At 37.6% G+C, this 23,602-nt stretch overlaps 1 protein-coding gene and 1 long non-coding RNA gene across 8 annotated transcripts in view; both read left to right on the top strand.

Moving 5' to 3' along the window:
• CNOT4 (CCR4-NOT transcription complex subunit 4) overlaps positions 1-23,602 on the top strand; it is a 77,025-nt gene that overhangs the window by 20,966 nt on the left and 32,457 nt on the right. For all 7 annotated transcript variants that reach the window (XM_014889831.2, XM_088165133.1, XM_014889828.2 and 4 more), the window contains 3 exons: positions 12,800-13,043; positions 20,232-20,429; positions 23,121-23,207. In XM_014889831.2, coding sequence (XP_014745317.1) covers positions 12,870-13,043; positions 20,232-20,429; positions 23,121-23,207 — 459 coding nt within the window. In that variant the 5' untranslated portion in view covers positions 12,800-12,869. Of the gene's footprint in view, positions 1-12,799; positions 13,044-20,231; positions 20,430-23,120; positions 23,208-23,602 lie in introns of those variants that run through there.
• On the top strand, positions 13,050-20,230 carry LOC148223600 (uncharacterized). Its single transcript, XR_015803832.1, has 2 exons — positions 13,050-14,873; positions 16,578-20,230. It is a non-coding gene; the product is annotated as an uncharacterized LOC148223600 (long non-coding RNA).

Genomic DNA, 23,602 nt, shown 5'->3' on the forward strand with positions numbered 1-23,602 from the left:
TGCTACCAAGTGATAAATATGGACCCCCACAGATGATGCTCAAACTGGGCCTATATAACATCTCCTTTTTTTTTTTTTTTTTTTTGTCTCTGCACATTCTACATGTAGCAGTATGTGTAGTTCTTTGCAGCTCTGTGTATTTTGATGCTGCTCTTTCCCAGAATTTACTTGTGTTGCTCTTCAGGTTAAAACTGCCCTCTTGGCTGTTGAAAGCCATTTGCTAATGATAATCAACAGTACCACCATAAAATATATTAGAGGGAAGTCCTTCTAATTAGGCACTATGAGGCTGTGTAATTTATTGACTGTAGACATCTTGCTTCTTTTTCCTTCAAATGTTTAACATTTCAGTTGTGGCTGTCTGTAGAGATTATGTATGAAGTTGCAGTATATTAGGAAGTGCTTGGATGTGGTAATTTGAGATACTGCTGTGCTAAGAAAAAAGTTTTATTTATACTAACAGGCAAACCAAGTAAGAATAATATGGTCACAAGCAGCTTGTTCCAAGTGATACTAGCAGTGGGTAAGTTAGTACCTTCTGTGAATACTAAAGTTTTCAAACTTTAGGTTTTTTTTAGTTTTTTTGTGTAATGATGTTCAAGTAATACTACAGAAATGTTATCTGTCCTCACAGTTTGAGTAGATCAAACCAATCTTGATGTAACTAATGTCTTCCTCAAATTTTTATCAGTTCCTAGTGACTAGAAAAGCATGCTTATAGACAGTATCTCAGTGCTGTAGGTAAATGTTTCTCCTTAATAATATCTGGTATTGCTGGACACAGAAATGCTTTGTGCTGTAGATTTGCTTATGATGTCTTTTAAAGTCTTGTAAATAAAAGCACTGCAATACAACAGTGAATCCTGGGAATGTCAGGTAGGACCTGTAGCATGAAAATAAAAATGATTCACCTGCAATTCTGCACATATAGTGTGAGTGTGGTTACCTGGCTGATTCAGCAGTTTGTAACATTCAGTTAGCTTCTTGTAGGTTTCGTTGATCAGAAACGTAATTCATTACATTCAACGTAATTTCCTTATCTACTTCCACAAAGAGCTGTGAAATTTCATGGGATTGGGTATCTGTTGCCTAACTATCTTCAGGACTTCTGATGAAAGTGTGGTGAGAGAGCTTTACTTGATTTAAGTTAAACATGAAACTCATACTTTCCTATCTTTTCTGTGTAAAGTACAGGCTCAGCAGGTAAGAACTGGGCTCCTCCCTGGCTGTCTGATCAACATGTGTCACTGATGAGACTTTGTCTCATCCTGGAAATAAGTTATAAACTAGCAGAGACAAACCCAGTCAAACTCCTAAGTTAAATGGCTTTAAAAATAAATATGAACTAGAATTTATAGCTCCTTTGCATAAAAAGTTTGTGAAGAGATTTATTTTTTACATCATTGAAGTTTGTTTCAAAATAGATCAAGCATTAATTATGTTTGATTTTATTAATGTTCTCTCCTTATTTGTAGCAAGTAGAACTTGTATTGAAAAAGTATTGGATAAAGAATGAATGTGCACGTATGGAGGGAGAAACTTCTGCCAACTTTTCAGTCCATGTGTATTAACACATTGGAGCTTCTATAGTTATCAGTGGAGGCAAGAAATCCCAGTTCTAGACTATGGGTTGAAAATTCAAGATCTTTGTAATATTTAATGATTGGGAATGTCAGTTCCTGTGTCAGCTTCATTAACTTTGGCTTGATGCTCGTAAAGAGAAAATTCTGGCATTGTTCTTCATGTGCTGAATCAGGGACGCAGTCAGGAGATCTGTTCGCTTTTTTTTTTTTTTTTTTTCTTTTCTCTCCTTTTCTTTTCTAAGTGACCTGTAGACGACAGCATATTCAAAAAATGTGAGTTACATGAAGAGAAATCACTGCTGAGTTAGCTGATTTAAAACTCCAAACTCTTCATCTTGGTTTGGCCATATGTAATCAGAATTGCTAAAAAGGCAAAATACTTGATGCAGACTTGGAAATATTTTAAATGGCATAGTGCAAAAAAGCTGGTAGTCTTTTAGAAGCTGTTACTGCTCCAGCAGTTTTCCTTGAGTTCTGTCCTATGTGGAGGAATAACAGCAACTGACTATTGCTCCTATACCATATCTCTAGGTCCAGAAGGATGAAATGTTTGTTTAATAGTTTTTAAGTAAATAATTTTACTGTCTCTGCTTCATCTTGACCTTTTCAAGAACGGCTTGTATGGTGATTGCTGGGTGGGGCATTGTCACTACTTACTCTCTTGTGGTTTACAGTTAAAGCCCAGAGGTGTAGTTGGTAGCCATCTGCTGCTGCTTTTAGGGCTGACCTAGGTGTGGAAACATTGCCTTGAGACAGAAAAGTGTGGCTCCTGTTAGCTTTCCGGGGGAGCAGTTGCAGTTTTGGAGGAAAGGGACCTCTGGAGTTTCCTTCATTGTTTTTTGACTTTGATTAAAGAATGTAGACTTTATTATATACGTATTAGGTTGCTTTTCTTTTTTTTTTTTTTTTTTTTTTTCCCTTTTGAGGTCTTTTTAGAAACTTTCAGGAGTGAGACATGCTTCTGGCTGATACTGTATCTGTACTATTCAAACTATTCTGATTAACACAGTTCATACTTAAAAAGACCTGTGAAGGCTTCACTGCTTTATGGCATCCAGTAGGACACTGAATTGTGAGGATTAAAGCTACAGTCCGGCCAATCAGGTGTTGATTTGTAAGCATCCACATAATTTCAGAGTTAAATGATTTTTTTTTTTTTCCCTACATTAATGTTAGACATAAAGTTCAAGCTGCTAGGGGAGGCATTGACATACATGCTTCAGTTTGTGACCAGGGAAGTGATGCAGTAATAGTTTGTATTTTGTTTGTATAGGATACTAATACTGGAAAGGCTGTCTTATGTGGCTGTTGACTTGTCAATCAATGTGTCATCGAGCATACTTTGTGCCAGTCTTCTAATTTCTGGCATCAGCTGCCAGTGAGTTTCAAGTTGAAATTGTGGGCACTGAGAAGTGCATGGACTTTGACAAAAAGTTTTTATTCTTATGAGCTCAGTGCTTTGCATTATTACTTGATTAGCAGAAGCACTCAAGCTGGAATCGCCACTCATCCAGAACCTAGAGATGGACTCTATAAGGCTTTCTTTCTCTGTCTTAAACTTGTTTTGGTGCTTTTTTCCCCTTCCAACCCAACTAAAAAGTCCTTTTACTTTCAAGGATTATGGAAAAACATGAGAGACTTAATACTGTTGTTGCTAAGAAATCAGTAATTAGGCTGGTATTATGTTCATGTTTGCTGTTTAAAATAACTTGAAAGTTGCATAATAACTCTGTTGCTCTGTAAAGGTCAAGTTATTTGAAAATACTGGTCAACTGCATGAGTTGAAGCCTAATAAAATCGTTTTAATTGAGAAGGCAGAGAGGACAAACAAACATTAAGTACTCTGTTACCTGTTTTTTGAAGGTTATTTTAAATAAATTTCCAACACATACATAAAAAACTTCAAGAATTACTTAAATTTTCTTCTGTCTCGGATTTTCTGGTGTCTTAGTTTGTTTTCTGACTTCAAGGATGTGGTGGAGGGGAGCTGAGGAGTAGTTACTAACCCCAGTTGGATCTCCCATACCCTAGATCTGAAGTGTATTCAGCTGTGTTATTGAGCTTCAGAGTGAATAATTCTTGGTTTTATTCATGTCTCAGTAACAAGGAAAAAGGTTATCTCATACATTGATTTATACTCCTTCTATTCAAGAGAAGCATCTCAAACAGTCTGTGAAATCACAGTCAAGGGGCCTCTTGACTAGAGGCAAGGCATGTGGGTTGGTCAGTTCCCTTACTTATGCAGAAACAGAAAATTTACTACTTGCCATGTGTCTTGTGTGAGGGTGTTTTGATAATACTAGTTTGTGACTGCTACACTTGCCTGGTTTGTTATCACTTAATATTGCTGTGACAACTTGGCACTTCATAAGGAGAGTTAAATAATTTGGAAGGTTCCTGATACACTTAGCAGGTTGAGAAAAGAAGCCATAAGCTGTGATCATGCTGATTTGGGTTTTATAACTAATTTTCTACGAGCCATTTTGGTAATTCTTACTGGCTGAGGGAATGTATGTCTTTATGATGCATGGTGCTACCAATAAGAATGCATATCTCTTCAGTGATCAGCTTCTATTCCTCTTTTCTGTGCTTCTTCTCCCCTGCCCCTTAGCAGCTCTAACTTTCCAATTATTATTCCCAAGATAATTTCAGAAGTGTGTGTGTGTTAGCTACTGGATGCTACTCCCCCAAGAGCTAAAGTGCTGCCTGTTAACAATTAAAGATCTTAGAATTTTTGTAAAAAATCCAGAAAAAAAATTCATGTGTAGTGTGCTTTTGCTCTGATGGCAAATTAGTTTCTTTAGTTGCGTTTTGTGTGGTACTGTTTCTGTACCTGCTTCTTCAGGGGCAGATAAGACATAATTCTCCTGTTATAGAGGAAGGCAGTTATCTAATGGATACTTAAATCTCTGGAGATCTGTTTGCAGGAGGTTTAACTGAATATTCTTTTTCCTTCATTTGGATAATAGAAATATCCAGGAATTCATAAGAAAGCTGCTTACAGGTTTTTTACACTGGATGGTATAGCTGTAGTTTTAGAGAGTACAGCTGGATAGGCAGGCTGGGACTTCTGAAGATGCTTCAGTGGTCTTGTTAGTGCTGCACTGTGAAAATGCAAATCAGGATTTTTTTATAATGTAAAAGCTGAGCTGTCCTTGAATGCAAGTTAAAAAAAAATCATGTGCTTCATTCTGAGCATACTGTATTGATGGTCTTCTGTGACAGATTGTTCTGCAGTCATGTTTCAGATCAGACCAGTTGGAATATCAAGTCTGTGTGAACTAATGCAGCTGGAGCAACAGGTCAAAAGTAAATCCTTCTGGAAAATTATCTAGAAGTGATGGCTGCAGGCAGGGTTATGCAAATGAGTTATATTCAAATACAGTCTTATAGCCTCAAGTGGGCTGATTTTTCCTGTGTGTGTGAGAATTTCTGGGTCATTGCTCTTAAAGGATATGGAGCTCTTCAGACCTGAGCTGTCCTTTCTAATTGGATCTGAGAATATTTGCCATTGTTATTAACTATGCAATCTAATACAAGCTAACACAAGAAACTTGTATTATAGAATGACATGTTTTCACCTCTTCTGTGAAGAAAGAAGTGGTCTGATTAAAAACTGATGCCTGGAACAAATGCCTTTTTTTTTTTTTTTTTTTTTTTTTTTTTTTTTTTTTTTTTTTTCTTAATCTTTTGGGTGAAGACATCCTACAGAAATGTGAATAGCCTGAATGGTGTCAGGAGATCAAATGAAAATGGGAGATAGTGAGAGGACTATCTAGGAGACAGGCAGAGAGCTGAGCTATGTCATGGGAGATGGAAGAGTATCCTGAATGGCAGTGCAAAGAGGAAGAGTGCTGGTGATGTGGTGACTTGGGGTGGCGTGTTGCGTTTATGTGAATTTTGGAGTTTTAAGTTCTAAATTGATGTAGATCATGTGTAGGAGAACGTAGCCCTTTAGTAGGGACAAGATAGAGCACAGCATTGTAGAAAAATTGAACTGTGGCACACGGATGTGTAGATAGCCCAACTGCAAAGTGAGTGTTTCATGCTAGAGTGCTGTGTGAGCACCATAAAGACACTCCATTCCACAAACAGCCTGTTAAATAGCCACCTGTGGCTGCTGCATGATTGGCAAGTCAGTCTATCTAGGTCATGTTTCTGACAGTGAACTGGTAGCAGATGCTCTGAAGGAAAGTACAAGGAATGGAGTAGTACCCTTTTCCCCAGTAATGAGAGGTTTAGGGAATTCAGAATAGTTCAGATGGAACATATTTCATATTTGACTGGGACCTGACAGATTTTCTTAGTATTACAGTTATGGTCTCTGCAACATCCTTTGACAACAATTTGTGATACATGATACCATAAATATGATATTGACATATATGAAATGTATACAGGTATAGCTATTTTGCTGCACTTGTTGCTTGAGCATCTGCTTTGTCAGGAGGAAATAACCATGCTGGAATATGTATACCAATATTACATGGTCTCTGTGGCAGACTTAAAATATGTCAACTAATAATTGTATAGCCCATTTCTAATTCATTATCCAATTGGTTTAGACATATCATATCTATATATAGTGGTGCTGTAAGTACAAAAAGGAAATGGGGTCATGCAGAAAGTAAAAAAAAAAGGAATCCTAGGACTGAATGTGAATGAGTGTGGGAAATTAATTTTTACGATTAGAGAGCAATATTATGCTTTTAATTTCACTGAGTGAGATGACCTACATGCTGAGATAGTGTTGTCTTGTATAATTATGTCCAGACCTTCATGAGCTTGTGGATGAATTTGTCAAAATCTTATTTGGCATTTCTTCTTTCTGAAAAAAGTACAGCATCTTGATTCGGTTCGTGACTTGTAAAAGTAAGTTATCTGAGTAAATAGCATCTTACTTGGCATTCATGTGTCACTGGTGGTATGTAGCTCTTTATGCAGTGTTCTGGGTGCTGTAGCAGTAAGCCTATAATGACCAATTCTTGGTTCCATTTAGATTTTGTGGTCCATAACTACTTTTTCTTTGCCACATAACTGTCTTGAAATAGTTTGTGTTCACGTTGGGTTTATAAAGAATGATTAGTTCCCTTTTCATTTAGCAGGTGTCATCTGACTATTTTTGCTATTAGATGCCTTGAAGGCATTAGGTAGAAACTTCTCAGGTGATTTCTTTGGCTGGCTTTTTGCTTGAGCAGTTGCTACCTCTAGATGCTTGTTTCTGTGTTTTCACAATACTCGAGCAAACTTCTATATGGCTGTGTGATGAAGGAGATGGAGGATTGATTTAGTTAAATATGACCATGCAAAGATAGTTATATTTTGGTCTTTTGGTTCAAGTGATGGTACAACTGCTTACATTCTTCTGGCTGAATTCAGTCTGAGACCATGGGTCTGAGCTCCCTAGGCACGTGTAGGGAGACAAAAGCAGAAGAATCTCTAGAGGCTTCAGTTTTGACCTCTGAGCTAAATAACTTGTGGATAATCCCTTACCAGTGTAACAAGTGTTTTTAGAAATACTGAGATGACTGATGCCTCGTCATACTTTCCAAACATTTGAGACTTTGTCAGCGTCTTAACTTTTCTTAGATGTTGTTTGTACTGTGATCAAAATGTGGCTGCAGATCACAAACAGAGTAATAAACATCTGAGAAAGAGGACATGGGGGAAATGGACTTTGTAATTACTAGGCATGATTTTACAATCAGTAGTACATTTTGCTTTAAATATTCAGCATAGACAGGAAATAGAAGTAGGAAGTGAACTTTTCATTGGTCTCAAATGAAAATTGACTTAGATGAATTCAGGAGCCTGCTTGCTTGCTGCTGAAATGTCTTTGTTCCCAGTCAGTAACAGAGCCATAAAACTCAGAAAAGCATAGCCCCTTTTCAGTACTCTTGAAAATTTTGTCTGTCTCATATGTCAGTGTTGCTAACCAGGTGACTGTAAAATATCACTGTATTTTGATGTGAGTGAAGGGCTGGTGGGAGAAAGGGACCCCTCTTCTTTGGTAGGGCTCAAAGAAATGACAGGCAAATACAGGGTAGCATGTCAGAGATGGAAAATTCTGTGGAAGTTTCACAGATTTCTTCTGAATTGAGTGGATGACTTCATGGAAACATCTAACCTTGTGTCTGTTATAAGGATTTGGGATGTGCATGTGTGAACTTTCTGCCACATGAGTTATCAACTGACTCACTGAATCTCCCTCAGTTCTGTGTGCTTAAATCAGTAAAAATGGGCTTTTCTTTGTAGTGTGCCTATGAAAGGTTTTAATGTAAAGCTTCAAGTGGTTACTGCAGTGCAATGTAGTGGTAGCCTTTCTTCCTTGCAGTCTGAAAAAGGTGTGTGTTGTTTTCCTTCCAGCAGTCCCTAGTGAGAGCAGGTAGTCTTAAACATCTCAGCCACTGTTGCCCCCATGCTGGCCAGAAGGAGAGTGCTGTGCTGACAGAGCTGCTAATTCTGCCCTGATTCAAGGAAGGGATAACCCATTATAGTCTGCTTATCTTTCTCCAACTTGTATGTGGATCAACACAGAGGTGAAGGGTAGAAAGGAAGTGATCCTTCAGCAGAGTGGGAGCAGGGGTCTTGGCAGGGGGAGCGGCCTGCCCATTAGCATTATGGCAGCAAGCATCTACATACACTGAGGTTTTGAGTCTTCTCATGGTTGATGAGTTTCAAGAGATACAAGGCCATGGAAAAAAGCATGGGTTTCTGTTTGCCTGAGTTTAATGAGTCCTTACTAAAGGCTCAGTGCATAGACTCCGACCTGTTTCACTTCAGGTGTCAGGTATGTTTGAACTTTAAGTGAAACATTAGCTAATGCATGTCTGGATTTTTTTTCCTTCAAGAGGCCCTAAGTTTCCAAATACTTTCTGGGATGTGAGTCTTTACTGAGGTTTTCCATTACTGGATTTTGAGAACTTTTGTCTGTGCCACTTGTATTTTCTTAAAGCAAGTAACAAGGTTGGATTCAGTCCATTGTGTGAGAAGAAGAATGTGTCTGTATTCCCTGGAGCTATCTGCCCTCTTGGAGGAGAACTTAAACTTTAAGGGAGGTGCTTACTAAAATGAACTGCTAGCAAATGGAGATGTTCTTGTGTCTACTTTGGAGAGAGGAGGAGTGTGTGTCAAGTCTCAAACTGTTGAGGAAAAAGAGTGCATAACAAGCTAATTTTTTTCCCCTGCCTCCTCCCCTCCCTTTTTTATGACCCCTTTTAAAATTAAATAGGGAAGATAAACTGCTGGAAGTTAAATTTGCTCACCTGAAGTGCAAAAAGGAAAGGCAACAAACATCTGCATTCTAAATGGACTGAAATCACTAGGTATATTAGAAGTTAAGTTGTGTTTAGGTGAGTACCCTCAAACACTAGGATCACTTTTTCCTCGACCGCAAAATCTGGAGGATTTTATCAGGAGCTTCAAGCAATTGTTTGGTGAAGCTGATTAGACACAGCTGTCATCTGCTAAGTAAGCACTTAAAGTTAGTAAAAATTTCTCCTTTTTTTTCCATTTTATGTATGTTTGGAAAAGAACTTAGTAGGTGGTAAAGTACAAAGGATAAAGTACACAACTTCATATTTCTGTAGTTTGGGTATTACTTTTTATAAAATCACTACACCTAAGGCATACTGCTGGACATTGTCCACTTCTGCTCCATCCCTGTGTGAATATTTTGGTATAATGTCCTGTAAACGGGATGTGGAACTGCTGGAGCCATGTTCGACTTCATTTACTGGAGTTTTGGAAACGTATGTACAAATTCTAGCTGCTTGTGAAGCATATGTTCATGTGCACCATCTTCCTTCTTTTTTTCTCATGAGACACGATTAATTTAATCTCTCTGAACTTTATCCTAAAGTCTAAATACTCTGGATTAAGCACAATACTAGTACTTGTAATACTGCCTTTTGTTTATTGGTCTTGCTGCATTACTTTTCCTGTGCTGTTAATCTGGAACTATTCAGAATAGCCTTAGAGCTAGCTAGTTATTCTATGTTTCTTGGTAGTGCATGAACTTGTATGCAGAATGCATTTTTTTGATGCCTTACTATGCAAGTTATTCCCGTTTTGACAAAAACAAGCACTGTTCCAATGCAGATTTCAGACACAAACCCTGGTATATAAACCCTTCTGAAGTGGAGACACACTTCAGTGGAGAATCTCTAAATGGGATGCTTGAATGGTCTGTGGCCAAGTAAATAAATATTTCCTCAGTTTCAAGAAACATGGCACACAGCTGTTCCTCACTCCTTGTTATAAAATAACGGGCCATTTGCTGACTGAAGCAAGCTCTTGGCATTATTACTAGCAGCTGCTGAACTCTTAGTGTTAACTTAAACAGCTCATAAATGTTAATTATGTTGCAGTTTTGTTAGAGCTCATCTGCATATCCCAGAGGCACTAGCTAATATGTCATGCTTTTTTTCCACATGAACTGATGACATTTCTTAGTGGAGATTCCAAATAATAACTTCCTAAGTAAGTTCAGTAATATTACTGTAGCGGTGAAAGTTTCTTCAAAACTGCTCTTTTGACTACAGTTTCACTAGTACTAGTATGGCTTTGCTTAAATGTGTTCCAGTAGGCTCAGAGGTGCTGAGCATGTGGTGGAATGAGTGTGCAGCACAAGGGAATATGCTGGGTGCATAGTGACCTGTTGTTGGGAGATCTGTGACAAAGTTAAATCCAAAGCCAAACGGAACAAAATCTGTTGAGTTTATCCCATGCTTTGGTTTAAAATCACCTTCGTAGTTTTATCGTTTTGCTCCTATACAAGTGTGAAAAGTTTACACAAAATGTTTACAGGCTACTGTAAAAATGTGTGTAATCTGCATAATAACCACTTAAGTGATGTTTTGGGGCCTTGTAACAGTCCCTCCCACTCTTCAGCCAGTGGGGATGTGTTCTCAGAAACAAAGCTCCCAAACAAACTAATCCTTTTTTCCCTTCAGGTCAGATTCTGCTAGTGTTCTTTGTAGAAAACACTCATAAACTTCCAGAGCTTGGTTTTGGGACTTTTGATTTGTCAAAATGATTGTGAATATAGCATGAATGAAAGCATAGATAATGAAATGACAGCTGCTGTATTATCATAGAAGTTTAACTTTTTGATTTTCGTCATTGTGACGATCAGAAAGAGGACAGTGTTGTTGCTAGTGCATCCTATATAGTACAGCATCTAAAGTTGTTCTCTTGTCCTTATTTTGTGGTCGTCCAGTGGAACTTTTTCTCTCAAGGGCAGCAGTATATGTTTACCAGAACTACACCTTGTGCTTAGATGATACACTCTCTATCAAACTAGTTGGAATTGCAGGTAGTCTGGGCTTCTTGTATCAGCATGTTAATCTGGTGACAATGCAGCCATTCCCATACAAAGCTATATGCTCTGCTGTGTATTTGGATGGCTGTTTGGTTGCATGCATGTGTGTTTTTCCTTCTCAGGGTTCTTTCCTGGCTGCTTGTAGAGGAATTTCTGTTCCTGAAGTGGTGTGCAGACAGGGACAAGTATTGCAGATTGATGTTAAATGGATCTAATCCTGTATGGTGGGGGGTCCCAAATTGAGCTGGAACATCTTGGTCTTTTTAAGATAGATTTCATGCAAAGAAGTATGGTAGGGGGTGAGGAAGATCAAAATATGACCACTTGTTTGGTTTTTCTGTTTTTTGGGGTGGTGAAAGTATCAAATCAATGCTATGTAAGGCTAACATCAGACCATATGGAAGTCTGTGAGCAAAGGTTTGATCTCTCAACATTGTCATCTTATTTTCAGGGACAGAATTAAATATTACTCTTCTTCAAAGAAATGGGTGTGAAAATTGGTTTCTGTATTTGCTCCTAAAAGCCTGGAGGAATATTGGATAGTTCACAATCTAGTAGCTTTTGGTTAGAAATTAAACAGAAAACTTCTTGGGAAGGTAGAGGGGGACTCGACTATGTGAGGTTCAGTTATAATTCAGTATTGATGTTTTGATGCAAAACATGATTGCAATAAGAATTCTGGATTTAAAAAAACCCAACTTTAGAGTTGGCTTATTTCTAAAGTAGTGGTGTAGTTTATTAGAGCTAGTATGGCCATCTCACTATCAATTCTGGTCACATTTTTTTCAGTATTTTTCAATGGGTTTTTAGTTTTTGTTCATTTTTTCCTTTTATTTTTCTTTCAAAGGTCCACTTAAAAATTCTACTGTTGCCCTTGATTTCTGCCCCATCTACATGCATGTCTCATACAGCAGATGGAGACAGCTTGTTGAGATTACGTAGAATTTCACATATACAGAGTGGTACTTAAAAGAAATAAGAAAGAAAAAAACACCCAAATTAATTCTCAGTGGTGATCCCAAGTGTCTTGTTTTGAGTCTGAAAGTAAATTTCCTGTGCTACATCTTTAAACTGAGAATAGAAGCATACTCGAATGAATTCAGGAAATTAATTAAGAAAATGGTGACTTGAATATTGGCCTTCTTCAAATTCTGTTTCAGAAATACGTTGTTGTGGCTGCACTCCAAATTGCAACTTGAGTTTTTCCAATCACATTGCCTGTATTTTGGCTTTGGTGTGAATTGAGTGTTGATGAAAAGCATAACTGACTTGGATGAAATTTTGACACATGTAGAAAGGTGTGTACCTGAAAAATCATGGCTAATGATGTAGTCCTAAGGCTGATCAGTCTCTGGACCAAAGCAATGAGATAGACAAAAAAGAAACAAATTGTCCTGAGTAAGAAGCTTTCATTGTTTTTGTTTGTTAATTCTGTAACATACTCAAAAGTCTGAATGGGTGACCTAAATATTACTGCAAATCTTGTTGTTCCAAGCCTCTGAACAAAGGAATAAATTGATCTTAAACCTTAAGTCCTGCATTCAAGGATTTGACTTTAGATTTGTAAAGGACTTTAAGAAAGCAATAGTTAAGGGAGGTTAACATACATAGCGTGCAACATAGCATGCAACGATATATGGTGTACAGTGATTTCTTTGCAATCTGCATTTTGCAACCCAAAGAGGCTAGTGAACTACCCAAGTGCTTCTCTGTCCAGATGGGGAGGGCACAGCACCAGTATCATTTTTTGTATTATTTGTGAGGCTCATAAGTAGAAAAAAAACAATCAAGTTGATTTGGCAGAAACTTGTGTTTTAATAGGCAGTTTGTGTGGGGAGAAGAAAAGTTGTCAACAGTTTTAATAATGTTTTCTCTTTTTTTTTCCCTCTTGCAGACCTTCAAGTGCTGACCTTCTTGGTCTATTAAGTTATTATAAACTTTTGCTGCTCTGCGAACATATAAAGATGTCTCGCAGCCCTGACGCTAAGGAAGACCCTGTGGAATGCCCTCTTTGCATGGAGCCTCTGGAAATTGATGACATCAATTTCTTCCCTTGCACCTGTGGCTACCAAATCTGTCGTTTCTGTTGGCATCGTATTCGCACTGATGAGAATGGACTTTGTCCTGCTTGCAGAAAGGTAAATCCCTGGAACAGCGGCTTGTCTTGCATATTTCACGAGGCTCTTGCATTGTGTTGGTACCAAAGACATCCTTTTCCTTGAGGGAAACAATCATCTAGTCATGCTCTAGATCAAGGGTGAGGTGTTGGATCTTTCAGATTCTGTCTGCATGTGTGTTGAAGCTGTTATGAAGCAGCTGATCTTGGTTTGTTAAATTCAGATCCAGATTGATAGGGGAAGCTGTGGATCAGAACCAAGGCATATGCTGAGAGAACTGCCGAAAATAAAAATCCTTTGAGTTGGGATGTTCATGCATTAACAAAGTCTTTTCAGGAAGAGCAGTGAGGATTCCATCAGGGGTTTGCTGAGAGCTAAGTTTCAGCTAAACTGAACAGAGCTGACTGAGCTTGTTTTGTTTGTGGCACTGGAGCTTTAAATCCATATTTTAGTGGGTAGAAAATGTGTAAAACCTTTGGAAAGTTATCCAGCGGTGTTAAATTTTGAAGCATTTCAAAATCTAGACTCTCTTTGTCTGGTATTCTAATCTTGTTGCCAAATGCTTGAAGGTAGTACTTGGCATCTCCCTGTGTCTTGATGCCTGGCTGATTTGGTTGGCCACAACTGTAAACCTCAGCTTCACTAAGTTGCCTGTTATTTCCTTTGAATTAATTTATTTCTCCTTCTAGTGTTTTGCTTAAACTCATTTTTTCCTTATCTTCAGTGTTTAATAAAATTATTTTTCGGTTTCTTCTTGTCTTTAATGACTTACCTTGATTATAACTTTCTTGCCTAGCATTTCTCTTCTTGTAGTTGAGCTACTTACATCTTCTCCTATTATTCAGTCATGATCCTGTCCCTAGTTTATGCCTCTTTTGTCTTCCTGTCTCATGTTACAGCTTCCTTTTCAGACCCCAAGTAATCTTACTTGGTCTCACTATCTTTATTCACTGCCACAGTATTTTATAAGCACTTGCAGTCATATTTTCTTACTGCTCTTTTGGGCTTCGGCTATACTAGTTATAAGAGTTACTATTCACCTGTTTTTGGATGCCTCTGCAAGCCTGAAGGCTCTCCCACAGCACCACGTTTGTTTAAAAATTCTGCAAATTTGCTGCAATATTTGAGCTCTATGTTCTACAAGGAAGATCCACATGTCGTCTGCCCAATCATTCTCCACTTGGGACACCTGCTGTAGATGACACATGGTGTATAGTAATTTCCCATAGTACAAGAAAACTTCTACTCTTCTGATACGACATGAGATTTCTGGGATTTCCTTGTCTGTCTAAGTCACTTTGTTTTCCTGGATTTGTTACACTGCTTTTTACTTGTTTGTTACTGGAAGTTTGTGAAATGTAGTTGAAGAAACACAGAAGCAGTGTGCTATTCACTTTGGGTGTCTGAGTTTTTTGAAATATACTGAACTCTTAAATGTGGAATACTCTGCCTTATGATTGGATGTGCAAATATTTTGCCGAATTGGATACAGTTTGTTCAGAAAAACTGTTTCATGAGGAAACGTCGAATAAGTGCTACAATTGGAATGAAAAAATACTGACAGTTCCCGGAGAGAAAGGAGACATCTTTCATAACAGACAAGGATTATGTTGGTACTTTCTTCATCCATGGACTGCAAGATATTCTTGAGGAGATTTGGAGCTGTGTCGCTGGGTTGTAAGAGGTTGGCATGAAGAAGGCTGGCTGAGGTTCTTCTGTGGCATAGACAAAGACATTGTGATACAGAGACCGCACCAGGATTTTGGGAATAAGTCATCTTGAGCTACAGAGTTGCAGCATTAAATAAGTGAAGATGCCATCTTTTGAAGTGTGCTGGACAGAAGGAACCAGGTATGTGTATTTGTGTTCAGTGTGTCTAAGTAGTCCCTGTCTGTGCATAGTAGGGCTTCTGGGGAAAGATCTGAGCATTTTTTCTATTCGTAACTACTATGGTGTGCGTTGGTTGTGGCCACTTAAACTGCTGAAGAACAGAACATGGCAAAGCAACAAAATTTTAGCAAGGAAGTTTGTAGTAGGTACAGTGATTTCAACAGGTGTGCCATATTTTTATAATGAGGATACTTACTGTGAAATGGACTGTAGATAAACATCTATTAAAACAAATCTGCTACTTGTGCCAGTGTTATTGAATGCAGTGTGACTTTCCCAGTAATTTGAGCACTAGTCCATGGACAGGAGCAGTGAACAAGTTGCCTTTCCAGGGGTTTTGATGGAAGTGTTTGGGAGAGATTTTGGAGAAGTCTGTAATAAAATAGCTTGGCTAAATGCTATAGTGGCACCTTTGCCGTTAGATCTTAACTGTGTGCTGCATATATACTATTATTTTCCTAAACTTCTCTAATTCACATTGAACTGAAAAGATGTTAGCTTGTGGTTTCATTTACCTGGGAGAGAGTACTTCTACATGTTACCTAGCTTAACATCTGCACATGCAGAATATGTTCATGTGGTTGCAGTCCATTGATTTAGTCTGCCTTAAGTTTCCTCCTGTGAATAATAGTAGTACACAAACATTTGCTTTAGTAAGGTGCTAGTGTGAATTAAATGCTGGTTGGAAACTGGTACTTCTTAGTATTAACATATTAAAAGCTTTCTAAACTTTTCAAATCTTCTGAAATAGACTCGGAAAAGAGTCTATTTCTAGAGAAAATGTCTATTTAATTAATTCACTGCAAAAATATCTACTTAAAAAATGGAACTATCTTGCTTTGGATTCCTGATGCCCTTCGGAATTGTAGGTGTAGTCAATTGTAAGATACTAAGCAAGGCTTCCTGTTTTTTCCAGTTAATTGATTTCTTAACTGAGAGTGAAATAGCTGCTAACTAGTCAAATTAGAATGAAAATATGCTGTCTTCGGAAGATATTTCTGTAGTGAAAGCTGGTTTGCAGATCGGCAGACTTGCTGGTTCTAATTGTAAAGCTAGTGATTCTTGTCTTTGCAGTGATATTTCTATTTTCCTTTCTGTAAAATTCAATAGTCTAGGTCCTGTTTGTCATGTGAATAGTATATACCATCTCAGTTGCTTAATTAGAACATGCCACTCTCAGCCCTTAATGTCAGTTCCTGTGCTTTTTAAATCCAGCAACAAAAAAGCCTAGCTTGTTCATGTTTCTTAATTATTGCTCTTTCACCAAATAATATAATTTGATACACAGTTGTTCCTGTGGTGTGGCTTTGGCTTTTTCTCCAAGTTCCTTGACTGAGCGACCTTTATTTCTCCTAGCAGCTTGTGTTAGAGGTGGAGGGAAGTAGTATACTGCTAGATGTATGATCTAGAAATTAACATGCTTTAAGCATGTTTTTGTCCGTGTTTCTCTGTTTCTACTATTTCTGTGTAGAAGGAATACTTAGTCTTAATGCACAGTCTCCAAATATCAGTCTTTCCTCCTATGCTTTTATTGCCACAACTGAGTAGTTTGGTGCAACAATTGATATTTTGAAATAGATAAGAAATTGCTTTTTGAAATATGTAAGCATAATGGCGTATACTGTGCATAAACCTTATTGACTTTCTTTGTATTTCTTGTTTTAGGACCTACTTGGTAGCAAGACAAGTGGGAAATGTTGATGCATCCATTGTGTGGAAGGAATGTGACCCATCTGGAAATGACAAAAGCAAAGTGCTTGATAAATCACAACTCAGCTTTGAACAATTGAGAAATGGGAAAAAAGTCTGAAAGAAAACAAACTTTAAATAACAAGACAAAATTAGTCAGGAAGACTGAGAATTCATCAAGGACCATCTCTGATTAGAGAAACAAAGACTTCAAAAGACACTCAAACTTTTGCTGAAGTTCTTGTAGGGACTACTTTGCACTTAGTGTAAAGAAAATTTGGTCATATTCCATGATGACACACTTGTTTGGGTAATCTCAATGGTTTTTTTGTGAAAAGCATTGGTATAACTTAAGTGAAAGGTGTCAGTTCAACTTAGTGCATCAGTGATGTTGACATCTCCGAATGTCTTGCATCAGAAAATACATCAATGCTGATAACATTTGAGGTAGCTACTTTGGATCTCAGATCCTTTTATCAGCTAAGGCATTAGAGACAGTATGTTAAGGAAGAATATTGTTTAAAAATCAATAAGATGTGGGCATGTCAGTAGCATTTCCACTTTAGTTGTTGCAAGACCTGAGAGCTTCTGACATGTGTAGTCCTCTGTCTACTTCTGATTTGTAGGGTTAGACAGCGTAAACAACACACCACATGGTGCTGTGAGTACACCAGCTGTCAATCCACCTTGCTTGGCTTCCAGAGACTTGTTCAGCAGTCTTCAGTGCACACACCTGTTTGTAGTTGAACCATCATCCAAGTTCATGAACTTCAGCACTGTGGGAAGCAATGACTCTGAAGATGAAATAATTTATTTCCCTGTCTGTAGACTGATTTTTGTCCTTTATTTGAAAGGAAAGTGATTGCTAATACTACTTTTTTAGAATTAGTTTCTGAAATGCTGATGCTGTGCTTATTTGCCTTCCCCCTCTTTATATGTGCAATGTCTCCTAATTGGATATTATGCCACACACGATACATAGATTGGAAAATCATCTACCCCTCAGTTGTGTTTGGGTTATTCTTGGGTTCAAGAGATGTGTGCAGATTCATTTACAGGTTCTGCAAGTCAGCATAACTAGTTTTATTCCTTGGGAGCATTATAAGCATGTCATATGAGTGATATACATACAAAACATGTATTTAATACAGCTCTACAGATACCTGGTGAGAACTTTGGAAAATCGTTGCTCAAACAAGTGTGGTTATCCATAGTGGCAAACCAATTACTGCTGCTACTTAATGATTGAAATTCCTATTTGGCTAGCCTCAAGCTTTCTGCTGTGATGGAAACATTTCTCTTCCCCTGATTCTGAAGCTGCAGCCTTGTTGTGTTCCTACTAGGAGTTTTTATGCTTTCTTGTAGAAATGCAAACTAGTATTTGGACACAAATGTTCTGTCCAGGGCTATGCTTGAACTACCGAGGATGTTTCCTGATTCATGTTCAGGACCTCCAGCAGCAAATAGCAGTACAGAGAAGAAATAGCCTGTCTGACTTGCTACTCACATGAGAATATGCTCTGAATGTGGCTATACTTGTCAAGAAAGAAGCTGATAAATTTTGGCACTGTTTGCTGCAGTTTCCTTGGACCTTCAGGAGCCTTACTGAACCTTCTGAAAACCATTAATGCATTTCTTGCACGGTACCGGAGAGCAGCACTTTTGCTAGTTTTGCTTTGTATGGGATGTGGAGTAGGAATAAATCTTGGAAAGAATGGATTGTGGGTATGATAGGATATCACTTGATGTAGGGCAAGCCATATTTTTGGAACTATATCTGTTATACTAGTGCACTTTTCTTCCCATTGCTACCTGAACTCACTGATAACTGAGTTAACTCACTCTTTGCCCCGAGTAGTCTTTCTTTCCTGTAAAAACACAACATTTTTATTCTTCAGTTTACATGATTGACTAATACAGATTTTGAGAAGCTCATTAAGTGTAAAATTATTCTGCATCTCAGAAGTCCTCATACGTAGATGTGCTAAAATACAAGATAATTGTCTGTAGCAAATCTCAAGTGACCTTACTAGTTGGTCGTTGTTTATCAAGTACATTCTGAAATCTGTATAGCATATTCAGTGTTAACTCCGAGTAACATATCCTTTTGAGAAATGTTACGATTTTGATTGTTCTTCAAGGGTAGCTTGAGTCCTTATTGTGTTTTCATGTTAAGGACACCTTCGGCTATGGCTAAATTATCTTGCACGTTTAAATTCCTTTGTGATACTGAAACATGTTCCAGAGCACTTGATGTTTGACTGTGAGATGCCATCTGCTCCAGTCAACTGTAGCATATTTTCAGAAGGTATCTCATGTGTAGCATGACGATACTGAACTTTAAACTGAAAAATGGATCTTGGTTTGCTGGGCATGCACTCAGAAAACTGTAAGGTCTAAGCACTTGGTGGCTCTTTGAGTAGCATCATGCAACTATGAAGAAAGATACTCTTTTAACTAAACATTTTCATCTGCTGTAGATTTTTCTCAGGTTATTTAGTATGACAACTAGTTTTGTACTCTCATCATTAACACAGGACAGTCAGGAAAAAGTTAAATTCATTTTTGTTGGACTTGTACACTGAAACCTCTGATTATGGTAGTGCAAGCAAAGACCTAGTTCAAAATACTGGTGAGCTTGAGCTTTGCTTCTATGTCTTAAGTCTTAATTCACATCTTCCATGCTCTTCTCTTTTTTTTACTTTTTGGTATTTAGAAACTCTTCTTTTTACTTGAGATATTTTATGTACTTGTTTTTATGCTTAGCATTGTTTTCTGTGTACGGTGTGAAACCTGACTTTTCAGTCTGAAAAAACTGGGACAGGTAAGGAATGTGGGACTGCTTTGAGGAGTAATCTGGAGCAGAGGACAGTGCACTGTAGTCTGCAAGACCCAGCTAAAATAGTGCCTTTCTAGCATGAATAGAGCAGTCTTTCTAAGTAACTCTAAAGATACTTGTACATCTCTTGTATACTTTTGAGATTAAAATATACAGTGTTATATCTGTGTTTGAGAAGTTATCGGTAGGGAGGGAGAGACCAAATTTCAAACTGGTTCATAAGCACGGCAAGAATACTGTTAAATCAGCATGCATTAATTGTGTTGAAATCTGTCTCTTCACTAGAAATTAACCATGTAAAATTTAAGTAGTATAGTGGTGTTACTGTCTTGAACTTAGTGGACCACTGAAACTACATTTGTATTTTGATTTCTTACCTCAGTCTTGAGTACATTTAAGTACCCCGATCTGTATTAATAATACAGATAAATAGTAAGACAATAAAGTGCATGCTTTAATCCTGCTTACACTAAGCTCTTGTTAGTGAAATTATAACAGGATGCCATGTTGCAGCTGCTTGTAATATTACCAAATTGACTAGTCAGCTGGGTTAGAATGTATGTTGTTGTTGCCCAAATCAATAATTATGCCTATAAATAGAAGAATTCTGTGAAAATATGAAAGATGTTTACCTTTTCCAAAGGACTGAATATGCTTCTCTAACGTGGGTGGCCATAAGAATCAGATCAGTGTAATGATGAAATTTTTGCATTAAAACATGATGATGAATGGTTTTCAAAGGTGTTGTTTCTTATATGTGGGTTGATTTTAATGCTGTTTGTTATGTTTAGCCATATCCAGAAGATCCAGCAGTGTACAAACCACTCTCCCAGGAAGAGCTGCAGAGGATAAAAAATGAAAAAAAACAGAAACAAAATGAGAGGAAACAGAAGATATCAGAGAATCGCAAACATTTGGCCAGTGTACGGGTTGTACAGAAGAACCTTGTCTTCGTGGTAGGGCTGTCTCAGCGCCTAGCAGATCCAGAGGTGAGCAGTTCACACTTGCAGATCTTGCTCTTAACTTGCTACCATGAAACACTGGAATACCCTCGTGTCTCCCTGAAGGGTACAAAATGAAGCAAAGGTTGCTGCCATGAGGCTGCCTCTTCTTAAGGGACCTTAGCTTCCTCTTCCATAATAACCTCAATAACTGTTTGTCTCTATTTTAGGGAGTACAGGTGGTCTGTGTTTTTTTGGGTTTTTTTTGGGAGGGAAGGAAGTTGTTCTTTGTTTAATAATAGGAAATTGGTTTTAAACTAAAAATAAGCATAAGGACTTTTCAGGTACTCATTTTCCGAGGTTGAATCTGCTGGTGCTATACAGCTATGTCATGAATCATCCATTCTAAAATGGGAGCTTGATTGGACTACAGAGGACTGATATACAGTATCACACAGACCTGTAGGGACAGAAGAAGAAAAGCCAACACTTGGAAGTATATACTAGGAAGAACCATGAGGATTATGTCCTTAAGAAGTTATGGGGAGAAAGTTATTAAGAGGAAGACCCTGGGAAAAGTTAGCTTACTACTCTGCATCATCAAAAATAAGGTTTCCTTTTGAGAAAACTGATGATATTTAAAATGCTTTATTTTCTTCCATCATCAGTGATGGCTATAGGTGGCCAGTGGAGTAAGTGCTAATGCATAAGAGTGTCGTCAATTAGAGTATGGAGGAAATGTACTACAGGATAAGACAGATGTCTTCAAAATTATTGTGCCAGATCAAATTCACATGATCTGGTGAAGAAGTCTCAAACAGAAGTGGCTGTTTCTGAAGTCTCAGATATGGCCTGTATTTTGGCAAACTGTTAAAGAACAAATGTAAAAAGCTGCTTTTAGTGAAGGAGAAAAAAAGTAATGATAAGGAGGGATGAGAAAAAAATCAAGTTAAAATTGATTTGGTGAAACATACTTCAGTATATACTAAAATACAGCAGCAAGTATTTGCAAGCAAGTGTCAGCACTGGCTTGGGGCTATTTATCATTGAAAAATGCACTATGAATTTATTATTGAAATTTAATTTCTTTCACCAGATGGAGGATTTGTAATTAAGAAAAATAGTTGTAAATACAGTTGGTTTTTTTAACACCTCATAGTTTTACACGGAACACTTGAAGTAACTAGGAATGGTTTATTTAGGGTGTGGGGATGTGCTGTACTAGGTAGCAGTATTCTCAATGACATAGCAGAAAACGAAGGTTGCATATAGCACAAGGTGACTTGATCTTCAGGAAACCTAGCAAACATAGCCTGAGGGAGATGAGCCAAAAAGTATACAATATATTCAAGTTTTCTACTTAAGTAGGCAAAAAAACTCCTTCATAAATTGAGATTATTTGGAGTAGGAGCTTAGCTGCTATGTGCTGTTTCTGGAGAGAGGTCTGTGGATCATAATGGAATACAGGTGGATTCTCTTCACCTGTTGATATGCTCTTAGGAGAATTGTGAAGGCTATGCTGTCATATTGTGTCAGGAATATAATCTGCAATATGCTTGGGTAAAAGGGAAGTTTGTTTAGGATTGTCACTTTTCTAGAATGATGCCTGGAGGTTGGATGTAGTATGTTTCAAGAGGGTCTAGACCAAGTGAAGAGCAGTCAGAAGAGACCAGTGAATGACTGGTTGTCTATACCACATACCCTGTAGTTATTTGGGATGTTCCAAGTGTGATGCTGTTCTTGAAGGCAGTGGTGCTTGCTTGGGAAGGGAGAGGGGTGGGTACTTCAGTTCTTGGATCAGTACAGGTTAACTGCATATCTGATGCTAACATGAAGATGGACCACGGGGAACACGTTTTCCTTTATCCCTCTCAGGTTATGATCTAGAACTAGAAATGCCCTTATTTTGTCCAGCTTCAGTCTGAGTAGTCAGTGCTTTTGTACTTTCTTCCATCGAAGAAATGGGGAATAAAAGGCTTTTGGTATAAATGTGTCAAATATGTTGCCAGTTTCATTGGCACACAGGTAATGGTTATTCAGCAGAGTTGCTTAATATGCTGGTGATGTTCTTGCTTTGCACAGGATCCCTAAATGATGTGTTAGTACTGATTCCAGGAAGGGCAAGACAAGTCCTTTATGGATGTAATAGTCACTCATTCATTTCAACATGATGTTGATTCTGAAATGTTTGTTCTTGTCCCTGGAAATTTTCCTTTATTGTCTTCCTTAGTCTGATCTTTGGAAAACTTGAGATTATCTTGAGCTAATTGGTCTACTCCCTTTTTCTTTGGAGTGTGGGGCATGGCAGTCAGGATTCAGCATTTTGTACTTAGTAATTAATATCGTTGAATGCAAGTTTAAGGTGTATGGTTATTTGGAAATGGGGAATGAGTGTGATTTTTATTTTTAAAATCAAATTATAAATCAGATTATACAGGAACTTTTTTTGGTGAATGGGATATATTTTGCCACGGTGGGATTTGGGTAGTCAGAGTACTGAAAGAATTTTTAAAAATACAGCATGAAATGTAGGCTATTAGTCAGTAAACTTCAACATTGACAACATACTTTATATTGCAAGTAACTATGTTTTTACGTGGGAAAACAAATCTAAATCTTTGTGCTCTTCTTTTCAGAGTGACCTTTTTTTGATGAGTTAAAGATTTTAGCTCCACAGTTTCACAGAAGAATAAGTTTGTATGAATTACAAGTATACTACTTGAATTTTTTTTCTTGTAGGTTTTGAAACGACCAGAATATTTTGGGAAGTTTGGTAAAATACATAAAGTTGTCATTAATAACAGTACATCATATGCAGGCTCACAGGTAAGTCAGAGGTCTTTGTAATTTTTTTAGTTTTAATTCCTTTAGAGAATACATGTGTGCAGAGTGAACCTAGGGCTCCCTATTTCTGATTAAGCAATAGGTAAGAGTGTAAAAAGAAAGAAGGCTTGCAGGAATCAAATTACTGTTAAGTTACTGAGGCATTTTCCAACCAGACTCAAGCTTGGATGCAAAATGGAATGTAGAAAGATTGAAAATTGGGAGACAGGATGGGAGACTTTAAAGAAGCAGCAATATGACATTTAGTCACTAGTTTTAATTTTGGGGATAAAATGCCTTTTAAGTATTTTTAGAACATTCATGCAATATACTGATGCTTTTCTTCATTCTTTATGCATCACATACGAGTTTTTATGGCTTCTACCTTTTTTGTCAGT

This window comes from Sturnus vulgaris, chromosome 5 (genome assembly GCF_052056855.1).
Source record: "Sturnus vulgaris isolate bStuVul1 chromosome 5, bStuVul1.hap1, whole genome shotgun sequence".
Classification (NCBI taxonomy): domain Eukaryota; kingdom Metazoa; phylum Chordata; class Aves; order Passeriformes; family Sturnidae; genus Sturnus; species Sturnus vulgaris.